At 37.9% G+C, this 19179-nt stretch overlaps 2 protein-coding genes across 4 annotated transcripts in view; one reads left to right on the top strand and one right to left on the bottom strand.

The window, feature by feature from the left end:
• Positions 1–4252: 4252 nt before the first annotated feature.
• Positions 4253–15653, bottom strand: LOC138335113 (small ribosomal subunit protein bS18m-like). 2 transcript variants are annotated; one of them, XM_069284041.1, is made up of 6 exons: positions 15520–15653; positions 11694–11727; positions 9078–9310; positions 8323–8406; positions 6078–6204; positions 4253–4554 (listed from the first exon to the last, which is right to left on the bottom strand). In XM_069284041.1, exons 2-6 carry the CDS (start codon positions 11710–11712, stop codon positions 4457–4459), a joined length of 561 nt encoding a protein of 186 aa, XP_069140142.1. In that variant the 5' UTR covers positions 11713–11727; positions 15520–15653; the 3' UTR covers positions 4253–4456. The 2 variants fall into 2 exon arrangements, with proteins under 2 accessions (XP_069140142.1, XP_069140141.1); XM_069284040.1 differs by lacking the exon at positions 11694–11727 and having other exon boundaries at positions 15520–15647.
• Positions 15654–15721: 68 nt separating this feature from the next.
• The window catches only part of LOC138335112 (uncharacterized), a 46313-nt gene continuing 42855 nt past the window's right edge, over positions 15722–19179 (top strand). For both annotated transcript variants that reach the window (XM_069284039.1, XM_069284038.1), the window contains exon 1: positions 15722–15751. In XM_069284039.1, coding sequence (XP_069140140.1) covers positions 15725–15751 — 27 coding nt within the window. In that variant the 5' untranslated portion in view covers positions 15722–15724. The remainder of the gene's footprint in view (positions 15752–19179) is intronic.

The following is a 19179-nucleotide window of genomic DNA, read 5'->3' as shown; positions in this document are numbered from 1 at the left end:
GCCACTTAGTATTTCAGAAAAGAACTGTTTTAAGGGAAAAGTTGACCACTGTATGATGGATAACAGACACCGCACCATGACATAGCTCAGACAGACACTGCACCATGACATAGCTCAGACAGACACTGCACCATGACATAGCTCAGACAGACACTGCACCATGACATAGCTCAGACAGACACCGCACAATGACATAGCTCAGACAGACACTGCACCATGACATAGCTCAGACAGACACTGCACCATGACATAGCTCAGACAGACACTGCACCATGACATAGCTCAGACAGACACTGCACCATGACTTGGCTCAGACAGACACCGCACCATGACATAGTTCAGACAGACATAGCTCAGACAGACACTGCACCATGACATAGCTCAGACAAACACCGCACCATGACATAGCTCAGACGAGACACTGCACCATGACATAGCTCAGACAGACACTGCACCATGACATAGCTCAGACAGACACCGCACAATGACATAGCTCAGACAGACACTGCACCATGACATAGCTCAGACAGACACTGCACCATGACATAGCTTAGAAAGACACTCTGCACCATGACATAGCTCAGACAGACACTGCACCATGACATAGCTCAGACAGACACCGCACCATGACATAGCTCAGACAGACACTGCACCATGACATAGCTCAGACAGACACTGCACCATGACATAGCTCAGACGGACACCGCACCATGACATAGCTCAGACAGACACTGCACCATGACATAGCTCAGACAGACACCGCACCATGACATAGTTCAGACAGACATAGCTCAGACAGACACTGCACCATGACATAGCTCAGACAGACACTGCACCATGACATAGCTCAGACAGACACTGCACCATGACATAGCTCAGACAGACACTGCACCATGACATAGCTCAGACAGACACTGCACCATGACATAGCTCAGACAGACACTGCACCATGACATAGCTCAGACAGACACCGCACCATGACATAGCTCAGACAGACACTGCACCATGACTTAGCTCAGACAGACACCGCACCATGACATAGCTCAGACAGACACTGCACCATGACATAGCTCAGACAGACACTGCACCATGACATAGCTCAGACAGACACCGCACCATGACATAGCTCAGACAGACACCGCACCATGACATAGCTCAGACAGACACTGCACCATGACATAGCTCAGACAGACACTGCACCATGACATAGCTCAGACAGACACCGCACCATGACATAGTTCAGACACGACATAGCTCAGACAGACACTGCACCATGACATAGCTCAGACAGACACTGCACCATGACATAGCTCAGACAGACACCGCACCATGACATAGCTCAGACAGACACTGCACCATGACATAGCTCAGACAGACACCGCACCATGACATAGCTCAGACAGACACTGCACCATGACTTAGCTCAGACAGACACCGCACCATGACATAGTTCAGACAGACATAGCTCAGACAGACACTGCACCATGACATAGCTCAGACAGACACTGCACCATGACATAGCTCAGACAGACACCGCACCATGACATAGCTCAGACAGACACTGCACCATGACATAGCTCAGATGGACACCGCACCATGACATAGCTCAGACAGACACCGCACCATGACATAGCTCAGACAGACACTGCACCATGACTTAGCTCAGACAGACACCGCACCATGACATAGTTCAGACAGACATAGCTCAGACAGACACTGCACCATGACATAGCTCAGACAGACACTGCACCATGACATAGCTCAGACAGACACCGCACCATGACATAGCTCAGACAGACACTGCACCATGACATAGCTCAGACAGACACTGCACCATGACATAGCTCAGACAGACACTGCACCATGACATAGCTCAGACAGACACTGCACCATGACATAGCTCAGACAGACACTGCACCATGACATAGCTCAGACAGACACTGCACCATGACATAGCTCAGACAGACACCGCACCATGACATAGCTCAGACAGACACTGCACCATGACATAGCTCAGACAGACACTGCACCATGACATAGCTCAGACAGACACCGCACCATGACATAGCTCAGACAGACACCGCACCATGACATACTCAGACAGACACTGCACCATGACATAGCTCAGACAGACACTGCACCATGACATAGCTCAGACAGACACCGCACCTTGACATAGCTTAGACAGACAATGCACCATGACATAACTCAGACAGACACTGCACCATGACTTGGCTCAGACAGACACCGCACCATGACATAGCTCAGACAAACACATGACTAGCTCAGACAGACACTGCACCATGACATAGCTCAGACAGACACTGCACCATGACATAGCTCAGACAGACACTGCACCATGACATAGTTCAGACAAACATAGCTCAGACAGACACTGCACCATGACATAGCTCAGACAGACACTGCACCATGACATAGCTCAGACGGACACCGCACCATGACATAGCTCAGACGGGACACCGCACCATGACATAGCTCAGACAGACACTGCACCATGACATAGCTCAGACAGACACTGCACCATGACATAGCTCAGGACAGACACCGCACCATGACATAGCTCAGACAGACACCGCACCATGACATAACTCAGACAGACACCGCACCATGACATAGCTCAGACAGACACGCACCATGACATAACTCAGACAGACACTGCACCATGACATAGCTCAGACAGACACGCACCATGACATAGCTCAGACAGACACCGCACCATGACATAGCTCAGACAGACACCGCACCATGACATAGCTCAGACAGACACTGCACCATGACATAGCTCAGACAGACACTGCACCATGACATAGCTCAGACAGACACCGCACCATGACATAGCTCAGACAGACACTGCACCATGACATAGCTCAGACAGACACTGCACCATGACATAGCTCAGACAGACACTGCACCATGACATAACTCAGACAGACACTGCACCATGACATAGCTCAGACAGACACTGCACCATGACATAGCTCAGACAGACACTGCACCATGACATAGCTCAGACAGACACCGCACCATGACATAGCTCAGACAGACACCGCACCTTGACATAGCTCAGACAGACACCGCACCATGACATAGCTCAGACAGACACCGCACCATGACATAACTCAGACAGACACTGCACCATGACATAGCTCAGACAGACACCGCACCATGACATAGCTCAGACAGACACCGCACCATGACATAACTCAGACAGACAATGCACCATGACATAACTCAGACAGACACTGCACCATGACATAGCTCAGACGGACACCGCACCATGACATAGCTCAGACAGACACCGCACCATGACATAGCTCAGACAGACACTGCACCATGACTTAGCTCAGACAGACACCGCACCATGACATAGTTCAGACAGACATAGCTCAGACAGACACTGCACCATGACATAGCTCAGACAGACACCGAACCATGACATAGCTCAGACAGACACTGCACCATGACATGACAGACACTGCCAGACATCTCAGACAGACACTGCACCGTGACATAGCTCAGACAGACACTGCACCATGACATAGCTCAGACAGACACTGCACCATGACATAGCTCAGACGGACACCGCACCATGACATAACTCAGACAGACACTGCACCATGACATAGCTCAGACGGACACCGCACCATGACATAGCTCAGACGGACACCGCACCATGACATAACTCAGACAGACACTGCACCATGACATAGCTCAGACAGACACCGCACCATGACATAGCTCAGACAGACACCGCACCATGACATAGCTCAGACAGACACTGCACCATGACATAGCTCAGACAGACACCGCACCATGACATAGCTCAGACAGACACCGCACCATGACATAGCTCAGACAGACACCGCACCATGACATAGCTCAGACAGACACTGCACCATGACATAGCTCAGACGGACACCGCGCCATGACTTAGCTCAGACAGACACCGCACCATGACATAGTCAGACAGACACAGAACCATGACATAGCTCAGACAGACATTGCAACATGACATCTGGGTCATGAACTTAGAATGACCATAGGCTGCGTTTTTTTCTCCAGTTACTTCAGCTTTCCATCAAATCCTAACCTTTGATTGTTCTTAAATGACCCTGGTTGTTAATAGAATATAAAAGGCCTACTACATTTCAATATAAAAAGAAAATGAAATAAAATTTTTCTTAAAAACTAATACCATAAGAAATATATATTGGTGGCCCAAGACGATAAGTAGATATCAGAGACTTTTATTGTATTATACATCAAATTTACAGTAGTATCAACAAAATCCAACAATATTTCAAAATTAACATTTCCACAATGTTTTCCATTGTTTGAAATAATTGTATCACTGCTTAAGTTTTCAGAAGTGACAATCACATGCTTCCAACACCTGTGGGTGGCACTGTCTTCTTGTTATAGGGGAACATTTTCATCACTTCTTAAAGTTTGATTTTCTCTGTCTAGCAAAAATATCATACAGCTTTGGATCATGTACAAAAGCTCGGTCTTTGTACATTTTCGGCATGAACCCTGAAACAAAACAAACAATATCAGGATTAGTCCGCTAAACTTGCCTATAATATTAGGCATTTTTTTTTTTTTTTTTTTTTGCCTAATATATAGTCAGCTCGCGGTACCTCTTAAAAATGTGATTTGGCCTACGCTACGTCAGCGGCAGATTTCTAATATATCGTCCATGCAATGCCGGGAAAATGTACACATACCTATATATTGGGATCTTATGTACTCCACTGCCCCCATGTTACATCCCATTTATGAAATTAAACAACTCTGCACAATGAAATAGTTCCAAGACCCTTCTATTTCACACATTTATAATGGCCGCCGTATACACATTTAGTAGAGCAAACGGCAGCCAATCAACTTCGCTTCTGGTTTTATTTTTAAAAAACCACGTGTAGTTGAAAGATAAACACAATTCTACCGTGTATATGCTACATGTATATGCAACGTGAATATCGCGGAAGTGATGCGGTACCAGCAATAGTCATGTTCAATTTGAATATTTGACAACATGTCGTGTATGTCGACCATAATTTCACTATAAAAACTCTAACTGGCTAACATTTTGTTTATCTTTCAACTACACATGGTTTTTAAAAAATAAAACTGGAAGCGAAGTTGATTGGCTGCCGTTTGCTCTACGATTTCACATTTTTAAGAGGTACCTCGAGCTGAATATATATATGGCCAAAAAAAAAAAAATTTTTAAAAAGCCTAAGGCCACACCAAATTAATTAGTTCCTCGGAAGCAGCGCACGTTGTGTTCATTCTGATATTTTTGACAATAATACTTACATGGAACTTATGTCTTTGATATCCATGTATGAGTGCATGCATCAAATTACTGGATAGTTTGGAAAATCATAGGTATCTTTGTTCTTGATGTAGAAAAATGCCTTTATATATATAGTTATATTGTACTTTAAAAAATGGTGGTAGGTGATGTTACATATATTTCATGATGGAAAAGAAATTTTTAAAATCTAGTTAACTTTGGTGTACCTTTAATGTACATGTGTGATTGTTCTAATGATATTTTTAACAAAATATGCTTTTTTGTTTTAACTGGTCAGATAGATCATTGTGTTTTTGATTTTTGATTAAAATTTAGATGTTTATCAGTGTTTTCTTTATTAATATTTACTTCCATGGTTTGAAAAAAAATATCGCTCGTTCGACTCTGAAACCCTTCGCTCCTAAAAAACCTTGATTCCAAATTTTTTTAAAAACAAAAAAATTTCGCTCGCTCGCACCATTTTTTTTTTCAATTTTCCCGAAGAACTACAAATTAATTTGGTGTGGCCTAATAATATAGGCAGGTTTAGCTGACTATATCAGGACCAGTACACTAACATCACATTGATATTAAATTAATATCATACATCTCTAGATACTATCAGTCTATAATAATATAAGAAACATGATGAAGAGTGTGAAATAGTGATGATGATGACTTAGGGAGGTCATCAAAAATTATCCAAGGGAGGTAACTCATCATTATCCAAACTCACTATCATAAGTTTATTTACCAGCATTTTGTGCCCTGTTAATAGAGTTAGCGACTTTCTTCTGCATGTGATCACATAGGCCTGTTTGATGTCTCCCAAAGATACGTCCTGTGTATGGTGAAACAAACTGACTCAACAGACGAACATTCTGAAATCAGAAAGCAGTCAAAAATAATTCACAGTGACAACTAGAGTGCTCTATCAATTTCATAAAGGATTTTTTTTTTTGTAATTTGATCTACCGTGTATTTGTTTTAATCAAACATCCTTCAATCTTTTTTAAATGAAATACTAATGATAACTATGTACATGTAGTTGATAAGTTTCATGTGGGAGAAAAGGTATCTCCATTCAATGTTTATCAATGTGGGACAACATGGATGGGACATGGCAATACATCACACTGTATGCTTTACTGCCTCCAAATTCCATGGTGTGGACATCAAAGCCACTCTAGCCTAGGTCTGGTCGCGAGTTCAAATCCTATGTGGGCCAGTTGCTAGGTAATGAGACATGAAGGTAAATGGTTTTTTCTTTGGGTACTCTGGTTTCCTTCATATCCTAAGCCTAGCACATCCTTAAATGACCCCGAATCACTGGCTGTTAATTATATGATGATTTTAATCGAAACACCAAAACCAAATGTAATGTGCGTTAGGAACATGCAGCCCAGAGGGGTGTAACAATACATCACACTGCTGGGAATGTGTGCCTCTCAATGCGATTACAATAAATAACAAATTCAATAACAATTGTCGATAGTATACCAAGCCTTTGATAGTTTCAATAATCGTATGCAGTAACTTAGACTCAAATAAAGTACTCCACAGATGTTTGATACAGTAAAAAACTTAATAGTCACCATGAAATGTCATTTTTTTCCCACACAATTAGATAAACAAAAGGCCCATGGGCCTTAACTGTCACCTGATATTTAATACAAATTAGTTATGTCATTTTGTAGCAATATCTGCATAAGTTACAATTGAATCAAGCTGATTTTCGTTTCAGTTTGAGATATTTCCAATGTTAGTCTACATGCAAAGTTTTATTAAGCTTGGTGCATATTTACTCAAGTCATTGTGTTCACAAGGTCAAATAATAATAATTTGTGTAATGGGCAATAATTCCTTAAAGTGAATAGTCGGGCAAAGAAAACCAGACTAAATGCGTTCATTGGCCTTCCAAAAGTTCTCACATATTAATACGACGGTCAAGTTCTGCTTAGTTTCCCAGTTCTGACCATTAAAGTAAAGAAAAGTTGAAAGCATTGAAAGCGAGGCGGCGTGGAAATGTAACCACGGACATAGTGAGCCGGGAGGACGTTTTAGAATATCCGTACTTTAAATTAATTTCTTCGTACGCAGACAGATTTGGACGAGAGATTTTATTTTTCCATTTCATAAGAATTATACTGGATACATTCACACAAATCAGACTGATTTTCTAAGTTGTCGGAGATCTTTCAAAATAGTTTAAATCCAAATTAAGTTTCACTCAGCTGAGTGAATATTTAATCAAGCCATCGTGTTCACAAGGTTAACTAATCAATATTGCAAAGGGCAATAACTCTATAAATTACTGTCAAATGAAGCTGATTTTCGAACTCGTCCAAGATTGATGGACGACGAAACAGACAAAAGACTATCGCAATAGGTCACCATGACCTATATGGTCAGGTGATCTAAAAACAAACAATGACAATGTTCTCGATCACACATCGGTGAATTTGAGTTGCTACTAACGCTAGCATATAAAGGGAAGTAATTTAAACTAACACTGCACTAGAGGTACAAAATAGTGGCCAATTCATCGACTAGAATTAACAGAATTCAGAATGCAATACTAATTTAATACAATTGTCATAGTAGTTTGCAATATAAACTATTGGATAAGTGTTTTTCTTCGCTTGCAATAGTATTTCAATAGGTAAAATTGTAGGCAGTAGTCACCCTTACAAATTAACCCCTCAGCCACCATTTAGATCTCTTCACCTCTGAGTTGTAAGTCCCAAACATTGGACTGTATAGTTTAATACGCTATCAACAGCCAGGGAGCCAAGACCATTTAAGGACTTGTCAGCCTTATAAAATTAGGGAGTAAGGCAAACCGGTGTACCGGTTACAGGTTTAGAACTAATTTCTGTCTCCTTCCAATAGTTTCCCAGGTAAAGAATTGGCTGGCTGATTTTTCCCCCAGGGAAAGAATAGGCTAGCTTATTCTTCCAACCAACCCCACCCTTTTTATTTTTTTGGTACGGACTTACTTTGTAGTCAACTGGAACATTAGTTTTACAGAGTATACATTTCCTTTGTTCTGGTTCATATGGGTCAAATTTCATCTCTGTAGGCTGCAAATAGAAACACAAATCACAAAATTCTTATTTATATTTCAATGCAATACAAAACAACAAAAAGTGACAGTTTCATTTGCAAAATAGATGATTTGAATGTCAAAACTAATCCATACAATATACTTAAGAATATAATGTCATTTATCTAAGCATTGAACATCTAGCGCTTCATGTTGAATTTGCATCTGTTCAGTTGGCATTGATATTGGCTATGAATGCCAACTGAAAGATGTTCAATGCTTATATTTACATATGGTTACAATTTAATGAAAAAATCCCAAGGGATTTTGCATTTATAATGAAATAAGCATTCGTTATTGTCATGAAAGGAACAGCCATTTGAACAGCCGTCTTCCCTGATTGCTGACACGACAATTATGACGTCACAATGAAAATGATGTCATAATAAGCCCTTGAAGTTCATTGTCTATATGACTGCCAACTGCGCTTGGTAAAGTTACATAGTGGGACTGCAATAAAAATGTAAATAAACAGCTTCTCACACTATATAAATATCACATTATCCACCAGATATCCTGTGATTTTCCTGTGTAATATTTGTTCATATGTCATGAGTGTAATATGAACAAAATCCTGATTGCAAAAGTTCCGGCAAGGCATAAGCATTTGACAGAAAATTTCAATCAGATACTGATAAGTGTACTTACATGATCAGCCTCAAAAGACTTTTTTTCCTCCATTTCTGCAAGTAAATTTTCCACATGTTTCGCAGAAAACACTTTTCTTCGTCGGTAGTGGCGTCTGTTTGACAAATTGTATGGAAGAATTGGACCATTTCTACGGTCAAATCTATCTTTCAGAGTCATCTCTGTCTCCTCTGATTCAGCCTTTGTTCCATCAGCAGACTGACTGTAATTCCTCAAGATAATAGGCTGGTAACCTAAAGTTAAGAATTGTTACAGTTATATTTGGAAATTTGCATACATGTTTGTTTATATATAAAAAGGGTTATAGTATACGACCAAATAAGCGCCCAGGGCACTTAAAATTTGAAACAAAAGGGGCGCTTAATAGAACTAAATTTTGACTAGCCATTCATAAAATTATTGCCCAAAGTAAGCCAAAGATAATTTTGAAAAAGAAATCAATACAGAAACATAGTTTTTCAAATTTTCTGTCTGCATGCATTTAATTTAAGGTACCTAAGTAAAATTTCAGAGGCCTAGAAAAGATGACGGACACGCTTATAGGGATGGGGGTGCTTAGTTGGTCGAATATGGTAAATTAAAGTGATATTGAAAATAATAGAATCTTTCCCTACCCAGATGTAACAACGAAATCACAATACTGAAACCCAGGGGGTATATTCATGGAGATCCAACTAGAGGCTCGCTGAGGGTTTGATATTCATAACTGCAATTTTCCAGAGGGTTATTATTTCGCTGTCACATCCTCATATATACATATAGCTAGGTAATCCAAGATGAACAAGGACATAGTCATTCAAATCCCCCGCCAATGGAGATATCAACGCTGAAGTAAGTTTGATTATGGAGACTTCTGTGTATGAAAAAAAAACAGGAAAAAGGAAGTTGAGCTACAGAAAGATGAGTATATTTCAAGTAGAGCGTGGCTGCAATTGTTGAATCAGGTATACAGCCTTGACATTTATATTAGACTATATAGTTTTGCAAAGTCACATTTACCATTTACCATGATATTTTCAGCAATGTTTCCATGGTAACGGAAAAAGTGCAAAAAATGAAAACCTAAAAATAGCAAAAGGTACTACTAGACCATAAAAAGAATGTGTCTATGAAGTTTCGTGGAAATATCTCTGCTGGTTTTAGAGTTATGCTCCGGAAATGAACCTGCTACAAAAATATGATATTTTCAGCAATGTTTCTATGGTTACAGAAAAAAAGCACAAAAAGTGAAAACCTAAAAATAGCAAAAGGCACTACTAGACCATAAGAACAATGTGTCTATGAAGTTTCATGGAAATATCTCTGCTGGTTTTAGAATTGTGCTCCGGAAACGATTCTTACACAAAAATCTGCCATTTTCAGCAATGTTTCCATGGTTACAGAAAAAAGTACAAAAAGTGAAAACCTTAAAATAGCAAAAGGCACTACTAGACCATAAGACTAATGTGCCTATGGAGTTCCGTGCATATATCTCAACCGGTTTTCCAGTTATGCTGCGGAAACAAACCTGGTACAAAAATATGATATTTTCAGCAATGTTTCCATGGTTACGGAAAAAGTGCAAAAAATGAAAACCTAAAAATAGCAAAAGGCACTACTAGACCATAAGAACAATGTGTCTATGAAGTTTCATGGAAATATCTCTGCTGGTTTTAGAGTTGTGCTCCAGAAACGATTCTTACACAAAAATTTGCCATTTTCAGCAATGTTTCCATGGTTACAGAAAAAAGTACAAAAAGTGAAAACCTTAAAATAGAAAAGGCACTACTAGACCATAAGACCAATGTGTCTATGAAGTTTCGTGGAAATATCTCTTCTGGTTTTAGAGTTATGCTCCGGAAATGAACCTGGTAAAAAAATATGATATTTTCAGCAATGTTTCCATGGTTACGGAAAAAGTGCAAAAAATGAAAACCTAAAAATAGCCAAAGGCACTACTAGACATAAGAACAATGTGTCTATGAAGTTTCATGGAAATATCTCTGCTGGTTTTAGAGTTGTGATCCGGAAACGATTCTTACACAAAAATCTGCCATTTTCAGCAATGATTCCATGGTTACAGAAAAAAGTACAAAAAGTGAAAACCTTAAAATAGCAAAAGGCACTACAAGACAATAAGACTAATGTGCCTATGGAGTTCCGTGCATATATCTCAACCGGTTTTCCAGTTATGCTGCGGAAACGAACCTGGTACAAAAATATGATATTTTCAGCAATGTTTCCATGGTTACGGAAAAAATGCAAAAAATGAAAACCTAAAAATAGCAAAAGGCACTACTAGACCATACGACCAATGTGTGTATGAAGTTTCGTAGAAATATCTCTACTGGTTTTAGAGTTATGTTCCAGAAACCATTCGTACAGAGGGACGGACGGACGGAAGGAACCCATTTGTATATCCCCCGCCAACTTCGTTGGGCGGGGGATAAAAAAAAAATCCATTGCTGTCATTTTTAATACTCGCATCCATTCATCCTTATGTTCTGATGAAAAATATATAAAATCCTGATTTTTTATTTGAAATGTGCTACATCTCGTTATTTTTGAGCCAACTGAGCACTTTTTGCACATGCATGGTCAATTTTGCACGGGATGTACATGCTCCAAGCGCAGTACCTATGGCCCAAATCTTCATCAGGTGGATGTTTATCTGCAGACAACAAAACAACATCATATTGGATCAACTTGCTATAGTTTTGTTACCAGGTATTAGTGATAATGGATACTGAATATTTGCAACTATGGAATTTTAAATAGTCGACGGAAAATGAGCTAGTAGGCAAACATTTTTCAATATTCATATCACTGACTTACATGTTCCGTCATTCATGCTTTCATACCTCACCTGTTTGTTTATATTTGTCCACTAATATCCGTATATATAAAAATTAATATGACTGAAGGCAAGGCCTTAAAGGGCGCCGCCAGATGTTTAGAGTAAGCATTAATTATACAATGTTTAAAAGTTCAATTTATTGAAATAATAGAACCAAATTTTATGTTTATTTTTTATTCATATGTTCAAACTCTATCTTTGTCCCAAACCCCACATTTGAGAAGGAAACCTACATAAGAGAATTCGAAGAAAGAAACTTTTTTTCCGTAACAGATATGCCGGTTTTGGTCAAGTGCGTATATTGGACGGTAGTCTATCACTTGAACGCTTGCAAATAAAGAGCAACAGCACTGAGCTTCTGCCGGATGATGATTATGTTCGTCAGATCTTAAAAGCGTTTGATTCGCTTGATTATATAATCAGCTTACTTCAAGCATCGCATTCACGCTGATGGGATTTTTTACAATGTATAAAAAAATGGCAGCTGCAAACTGAAGCTGTCAGTGTGTAGGATTGAATTTTGAAGATACAGTACCTGAACTGTTTAACGTTCCCAGTCTAACGCAAACGCAATGCAAAAAATCTGTCCGTTAGCTAACGCTAACTGTTAGCTAACGCTAACGATTGCTAATGCTAACGATTGCTAACGCTAATGATTAACGCAATACCGGCTAACGATTAACGATTAACGCAAAACGATCGGCTAGCATAAACCGGAAATACCATTGTTATAATCATGGAAACAGCTTGACGGTAAATAAATTATGGATCTTGACGTTCTGAAATACAAACAAAAGTATAAGAAAGGAGTATGTTTAGGATAAAAGTTTTTGTATACCATAAAAACATTTGCCTATGAAAACTATATCAACACGATGAGGTCAAAGACGACAGTACTCAATACGAAGTTTCCACTTTTCATGTACAAAATGTACGTTTACAAAATGAATACGTGTGCAACTGCATGTATCAAAAAAATGGTATTATTATTAAGTGTCTCATTTACCCGATATTTTAAGAAATAACAAATAATTACAACATCTCTTTACTGATAATAACACAATGAAGTCAAACACGACTGTACTCGATACAAAGTTTCCACTTTAAAAAAAATTACACGTACGTTTACAAATTACGTGTACAACCGTATGTATAAGAGAGAATTGTATTATTGTAAGTGTCATATTTATCCGATATTTTAAGAAATAACAAACAAATTGTTACAATACTTCATTGACAATATTACCGTCACAAAGTCATAATTTTAGTGAAGCGATCAGGCGTATACCGGTACTTTAAATAGTATCATGATATTGAAATGACGAATAAAAGTTTTTCACACAAACACATTTAAAATGCATTACATCAAATTTCCATCTATATTCTTGATTTCTATTATCGATATTTCATAACTCAACAATTGTAATAAGTAACATTTTATAGTGTTCCTGCATCAATCACAAGTTTAAGTTTGTTTTATCTTTCAGATTGTCGAAAGTCTCTTCCGCTTACCATGGGAATTATGTATTCTCGGAATATTTTTTCATAACGGATTATATTACTAGGGTGGGCATTGATGATCATATATATACAGTATATGTGTACATAAAAGCTCATTGCTTACAATTTACTAGGCATCGATTTTAGGGTCGCACTTGTACACTAACAAATGTATGTACATATATACGCCACAGCTACTGTAATAAAGATTGAACATTTTAATTCGTGTTTCGTTTGCAGTTCTTTCATTTTATAGTTCATGCATATAATAAAGTTATAAAGAATGAAAATATTTCACTTGCAGTTAACTATATTCAAATTAAGTCAATTATGCATAATCATTGATGACAACAACGATGAAGATAGTGATGCACATGCATACAGATTACTGTAAAATTGCATTGCATTTTCTATGTATATTTGTAACCAGTATAAGAAATAAAGTTATTTGATCACATTTCTGATCAAGCAACTCTGCAATTTACAGTTACAAACAAATATTTATTCATACAATGCATAAGTGCAATAAGCTAATCTATTCCAACGTAATATATAGGAAAGCATATTGTAAACATCAAAACTTTGAAATACGACAGTATGTAAAATGTACTGTCACATTGTACGGGGCACAGGTAAGTTGGGTATAAAGTTAATCTCCCTCCCAAAAAGGTGTTAATTACAGGTGAACTCCGCCCCTGGCCAGCGACAGGGGGTCGACACAAGGTAACACATGACCTATATACCTGTACAGGTAAAATGCCTGTGCACGTCACGCTGGGAATTGAAGAGATTCCAGGTACAAATAACAACGAACTTACGTGAGAAGGTGACTGTCCAGTTTTTTATTGATATGAGCAGAAACGTATAGCTGTGTCTGATTTGACAAGCGTACAGTATGTGTGAAGGCTTACAAAGCAACGTACCTTGTATATATTGTAACAAAATAGGCCTAGTGGTCTGTGGTTTGGGCATATATCCGATCAGGTATCGGATCAAGGTGTTCCAGTTTACATTTAAGATACAGTGTTTAAGATGTAACAAAACAGGTTAGTGGCCAGTGGTTAGGGCATATACCCGGTCAGGGATCGAGTCGAGGTGTTCCAGTTTACATAGACGATACTGTGCGGTAGGGAATATTTGAAGATTCTGACATAAATAGCGCTAGGACGTAGCGTGGCAGTTTTATGCTGTGGACATAGAAATATAAATGCTGAAGATTGTTGTTATTCATGAATTCATTGTATGAATTAATTGTTAAGACGCGAGAGTGATTGAAATAATGTACGAGTGCATCACGTCACGATCTCGATCTTTCCGTCAATACACAAACATGACTAGTGTGTGGAATGTGTTCGATATATGTAGGTATATGTGAAGAAATGCAAACGTTTACATCTTTTCATTCCCTTTTCCATTTTCATATACAAGTACCTATTAATCGCGTTTAAAAAATATGTACATGTAGATGCCAAATCTCACCTCTTCCTGTGTTCAAACTTGTCATGAATTTACGAAACTTCACGAATTTATTTACAAATTTACCGAGTCTTTTTTTTGCGTTCTTCGTACATTGATAATATTTAAAATAACAAGAACAATATTATATGGATCGTCAAAGTGTATCACCGGCATTTGATTCTATTTTTAGTGGTCGTTAGCAGAAGTGGATCCTGCTAACAATTAACGCAAACGATTTCAAACGCAAACGATTATAAACGCAACTAACGATTAATGATTGCTAATGCAAACGATAACGATTAATGATTGCTAATGCTAACGATTGCTAACGGAAATAACGCAAACGAAATGCAAATTTGGGAACGTTAAACGGTTCAGGTACAGTAGGGTTTTTTCTTATACTTTCATGTATGCGTTACCTCAGAAGTGCTTCGCACTTCGTGCCCTTCGTGCCCATATTATAAGTCATAATAGGACCTAGGTGTAGTCGGATTTTACTAGGCAAATCTAGCTAGGCCTAACGTTACAGCACTGTACCTGTTACAGTAAGCTTGCCAGAATGACCTCTACAGAAGCTTTAATATGGTCACTGCTGAATCAAAATGACAAAAGATTAGAATCACACATTTATCAGATATCAAAGCTTACATGTACAGCTTGTTGTGCGCATTGCAGCTATCTGTGATTCTGCATTCAACGCTTGTTGACATATTCTTTTTGTTGATGACCAAAGACGTCCCAATGCTTTTAGTGCCATGTTGCTTTCTTCCACAAAATCGAAGTCCGAAAAACGCTTGCATCTTACGATGTGTTGCCCGACTATGTTAAGCATTAAATTGACTGTGACTATTCCATGATTTGTTTGAAAATGGCTGCCTCGGTAAGTTATGTTACTATCTTCTTTTCAAAATGAACAGATACAACAGTTATCTCCAAACGTACCGAACGTGCTTACATGCCACATGTTGAATTTATTTAGTAGATACAAATATTTGACTACGTACGCATTTTATTGCAATATGTCTTCCTTTATCTTGGAAAATCATGAGGAAACGATCACCTGTCATATTGCGGGTTATGTGGCCTTTAGAACGAATAATCATACCCTGCCTCCACTCCGTTCCCGGCAGGGTATGAATTCCACCCCGTTGCCGCTAGTGTTGCAAGCCCCGATGTGATCCACATCGGGCACTTTGAGACTGATAAAAATATATTTTCGGGTATTATCCTTATGTAACTGTATTGTTCTAACATTACTATGATCAATATTCAATTCACAAACCTTTCGATTATAATCTTTCATCTACTACTAGTGGTAAAATCCAAGGCAAACACAACACATGTATAATTCTGTTCAAATACGCCGCCATGTTTTATATACCGGAAACCGTGACGAAATGAAACACTCAACAGGTAAAATATGTTTAAAAGTTTTAAAAAGCCAAGAAACTAAGAATAAATATGGTGAAACTGAACAAATGTAAGTATTATTAAGAATTAAGCAAAAAGGAATTTTTAAATTTCATGTTAAAAACCTTGTAACATTTATTTCCTTCGTAGTGAAAATTTGTAGGTCATTCCGAATCCCAGTTAAAACGGCCCCACTGTAAAAACAGCCTCAGTCAGAACGGCCCCAATGCAATAACGGCCCCAGTCAAAACGGCCCCGTTACAAAAAAAAAATGTTTAAACGGGGAACATATGTTTATTTCAACTGTATATTCAGCGTTGATTTTGTTTATGTTATTTTTGAAGAATTTATATATTATCTTGTATATTATAATGATAGAAAAATACGAATCACATCACTAATTTGTAAACTTATCATTTCATTATACATGTAAAATTTATGCCTAGATTGTTAAAGTGAAATTGTTCAATATTTTTGATAGTTTTTCTTGCTGTATTTTGTTCTTTCTTTTGTACAACGTACTTTTTTCAAATTGGAAACTCTTTTATTCTAACAACACTACATTGTAAATTATACACCTCTTTAAAATGTTTCTTTGGCAGAATAAATGTTAAATTATGGATACTTTTGTTTCTGATATTTTATTATTAGATCAACGAATGATCAAATTGGATGCAAATAGCCGTGAAATTGGTCACAATTCTAGCGATATGTATATTTTGTCTGAAATATACATGTTTACGTGTTTATCACGGAGACTAAGAACGGACTGTGGGTCATAGACAAAAAATTGTTCGAACACAATCATATTTCATTCGAAAGCTTTAATTTTATTTTTCAAAGCCTCGGTAAAAAGAAAAAACTTTAATACAGAGGATTCCGCTTATATGCATAGGTCATTTTCCAGAAGAAAATATGCAAATAACCGGAGTATTCGAATAGGCGGAGATGACATTTTGCACCTCCGTTTGACCCCACACATATGTATGTGAATAGGCAAATAGATATCGTTTCGTTTACTTGATAAATACGTAAATTATTTACACTTAAAACGAACCACAAGTAATTATTTTCGAAGTTGTAAATCGATTTTAATTGTTTAATAACAAAAAATATTCCAATATTAGATTCTTGTTTACGTTAGATCGACACGTGAATATTTGAGAAACAGCTAAACGATCGATATCAAATGCAATTAGATTCTACTAAACAGGATTGGATTTGTGTCTACAATTCTAAACCTAAATAATAAACAAATTTACGTACATTTGCCTGGCAAAATGAACTTACGATAGTGATTAAACTTCAAAGTGCCGATCAACTAGTAGTGTTGCTTTTACACATGTGCATATGAATTCGAAAATGGCGGCAGGTGATGAAGCTATGCGTTCACTCGACCTAAATGTCTTTTGAGAATTCTCCCTGTATTGTTGATCTATACGGCGAATAGCTTGATAACATTTCAGAAATTAATGCATATTCAAGTAGCAATGAAACAATTAACGTAGCAAGTATCTTTTGTATCCTAAGCTTACATACTGTACGAAACTTGCGGTAGTCATTGCACGCCGACTTTGCATGCTTTTATGTCTCGTTCACCGAGACGCTTGATACGCACATGTCTGTCGTAGTCAACAAGACTCTGGTTGAACGAGACTACTCATGAATGGCGATTGTTGTAAGGAAGCATGGTTTCTCCAACTGATCGCGAACTAAGGTACGTTACGTTAATAAATAAACATATTTGAAAGTGCAAATGCTTTAATTAGATGCTTGAGTCAGTGAATATACTAAAGTTATGATCAACCCCTGCTGATGTAAATCGTAACAGCGACGAATACCTTTGCAGATTCATGCATAAAATAACAAGCCATACTATAACGTTAATCTGTTACCAGGATGATTTCTAGTAAAAGCGAAGTATCTTGAAACATACATCGGCGAATTTCGCTAAAAATATATTGCAAAATTGAAAAATATTCGATTTTATTTTTAGAATTTCCCAAATATTTTATTCAAATAACCGGAGGTCATGTAAAAGTCTATGCAAATACACGGAGTTGAAAAACAAAGATAAAGAAGGAAAAAATCGGGACCGCAGAATTTTATGCAAATAACCGAAATATTCGAATAACCGTTATTCGATTATGTGGAGTCCTCTGTACATATGGCTTTTGCTGGAAATACTTTCGAATTAACTTCATACAAACATCATATTATTGCATATATTGTTCATAATTTTAGTACATTCGTGTCTCGTAAGCCAATTAATGGCTGGGCATTTTTACTAATGAAAAATATTTTTTTAATTGTAAATGTTGTGTAAAAATGTGTGACACTTTAATAAAATATATTATTATTTTTATTATTATTGTTATAGTATATAGGTATTTATTAAGTTATCAAACACCATAGATATAAAGATGCAATCCATCCGAAGAAAACAATGATATCGATCACAATTATATTAGCGATGTTCAATCAATAGGTTTTTACGGGATTTCATAATTCACATAATTAAAACTTATTGTAACGTTTTTCATAACTAAGAACAATACATTTGCTCAAATTGACAAAATTTTTGACACATGTACATTTGATTTCTAATAGTTTAACAAATGTTTCACATACTATCATTTGGATGTTTTCTATTTAATTGATGAGAAAGATAATCTATTTCTTGTAATTTCTAAGATACTGAAATGTGAGCTACATGTAATTCGTTTTTAGCTCACCTGGCCCGAAGGGCCGGTGAGCTTATGTCATGGCGCGGCGTCCGTCGTCCGTCCGTCCGTCCGTCGTCCGTCCGTCGTCCGTCCGTCCGTCCGTCCGTCCGTCGTCCGTCCGTCCGTCAACATTTCCTTTAAATCGCTACTAGTCATAGAGTTCTGCATGGAT

The sequence above is a fragment of the Argopecten irradians genome, chromosome 11 (assembly GCF_041381155.1).
Source record: "Argopecten irradians isolate NY chromosome 11, Ai_NY, whole genome shotgun sequence".
NCBI lineage: Eukaryota > Metazoa > Mollusca > Bivalvia > Pectinida > Pectinidae > Argopecten > Argopecten irradians.
The sequence above is the reverse complement of the archived record's forward strand: the minus strand, read 5'-3'. Positions and strand labels throughout refer to the sequence as shown.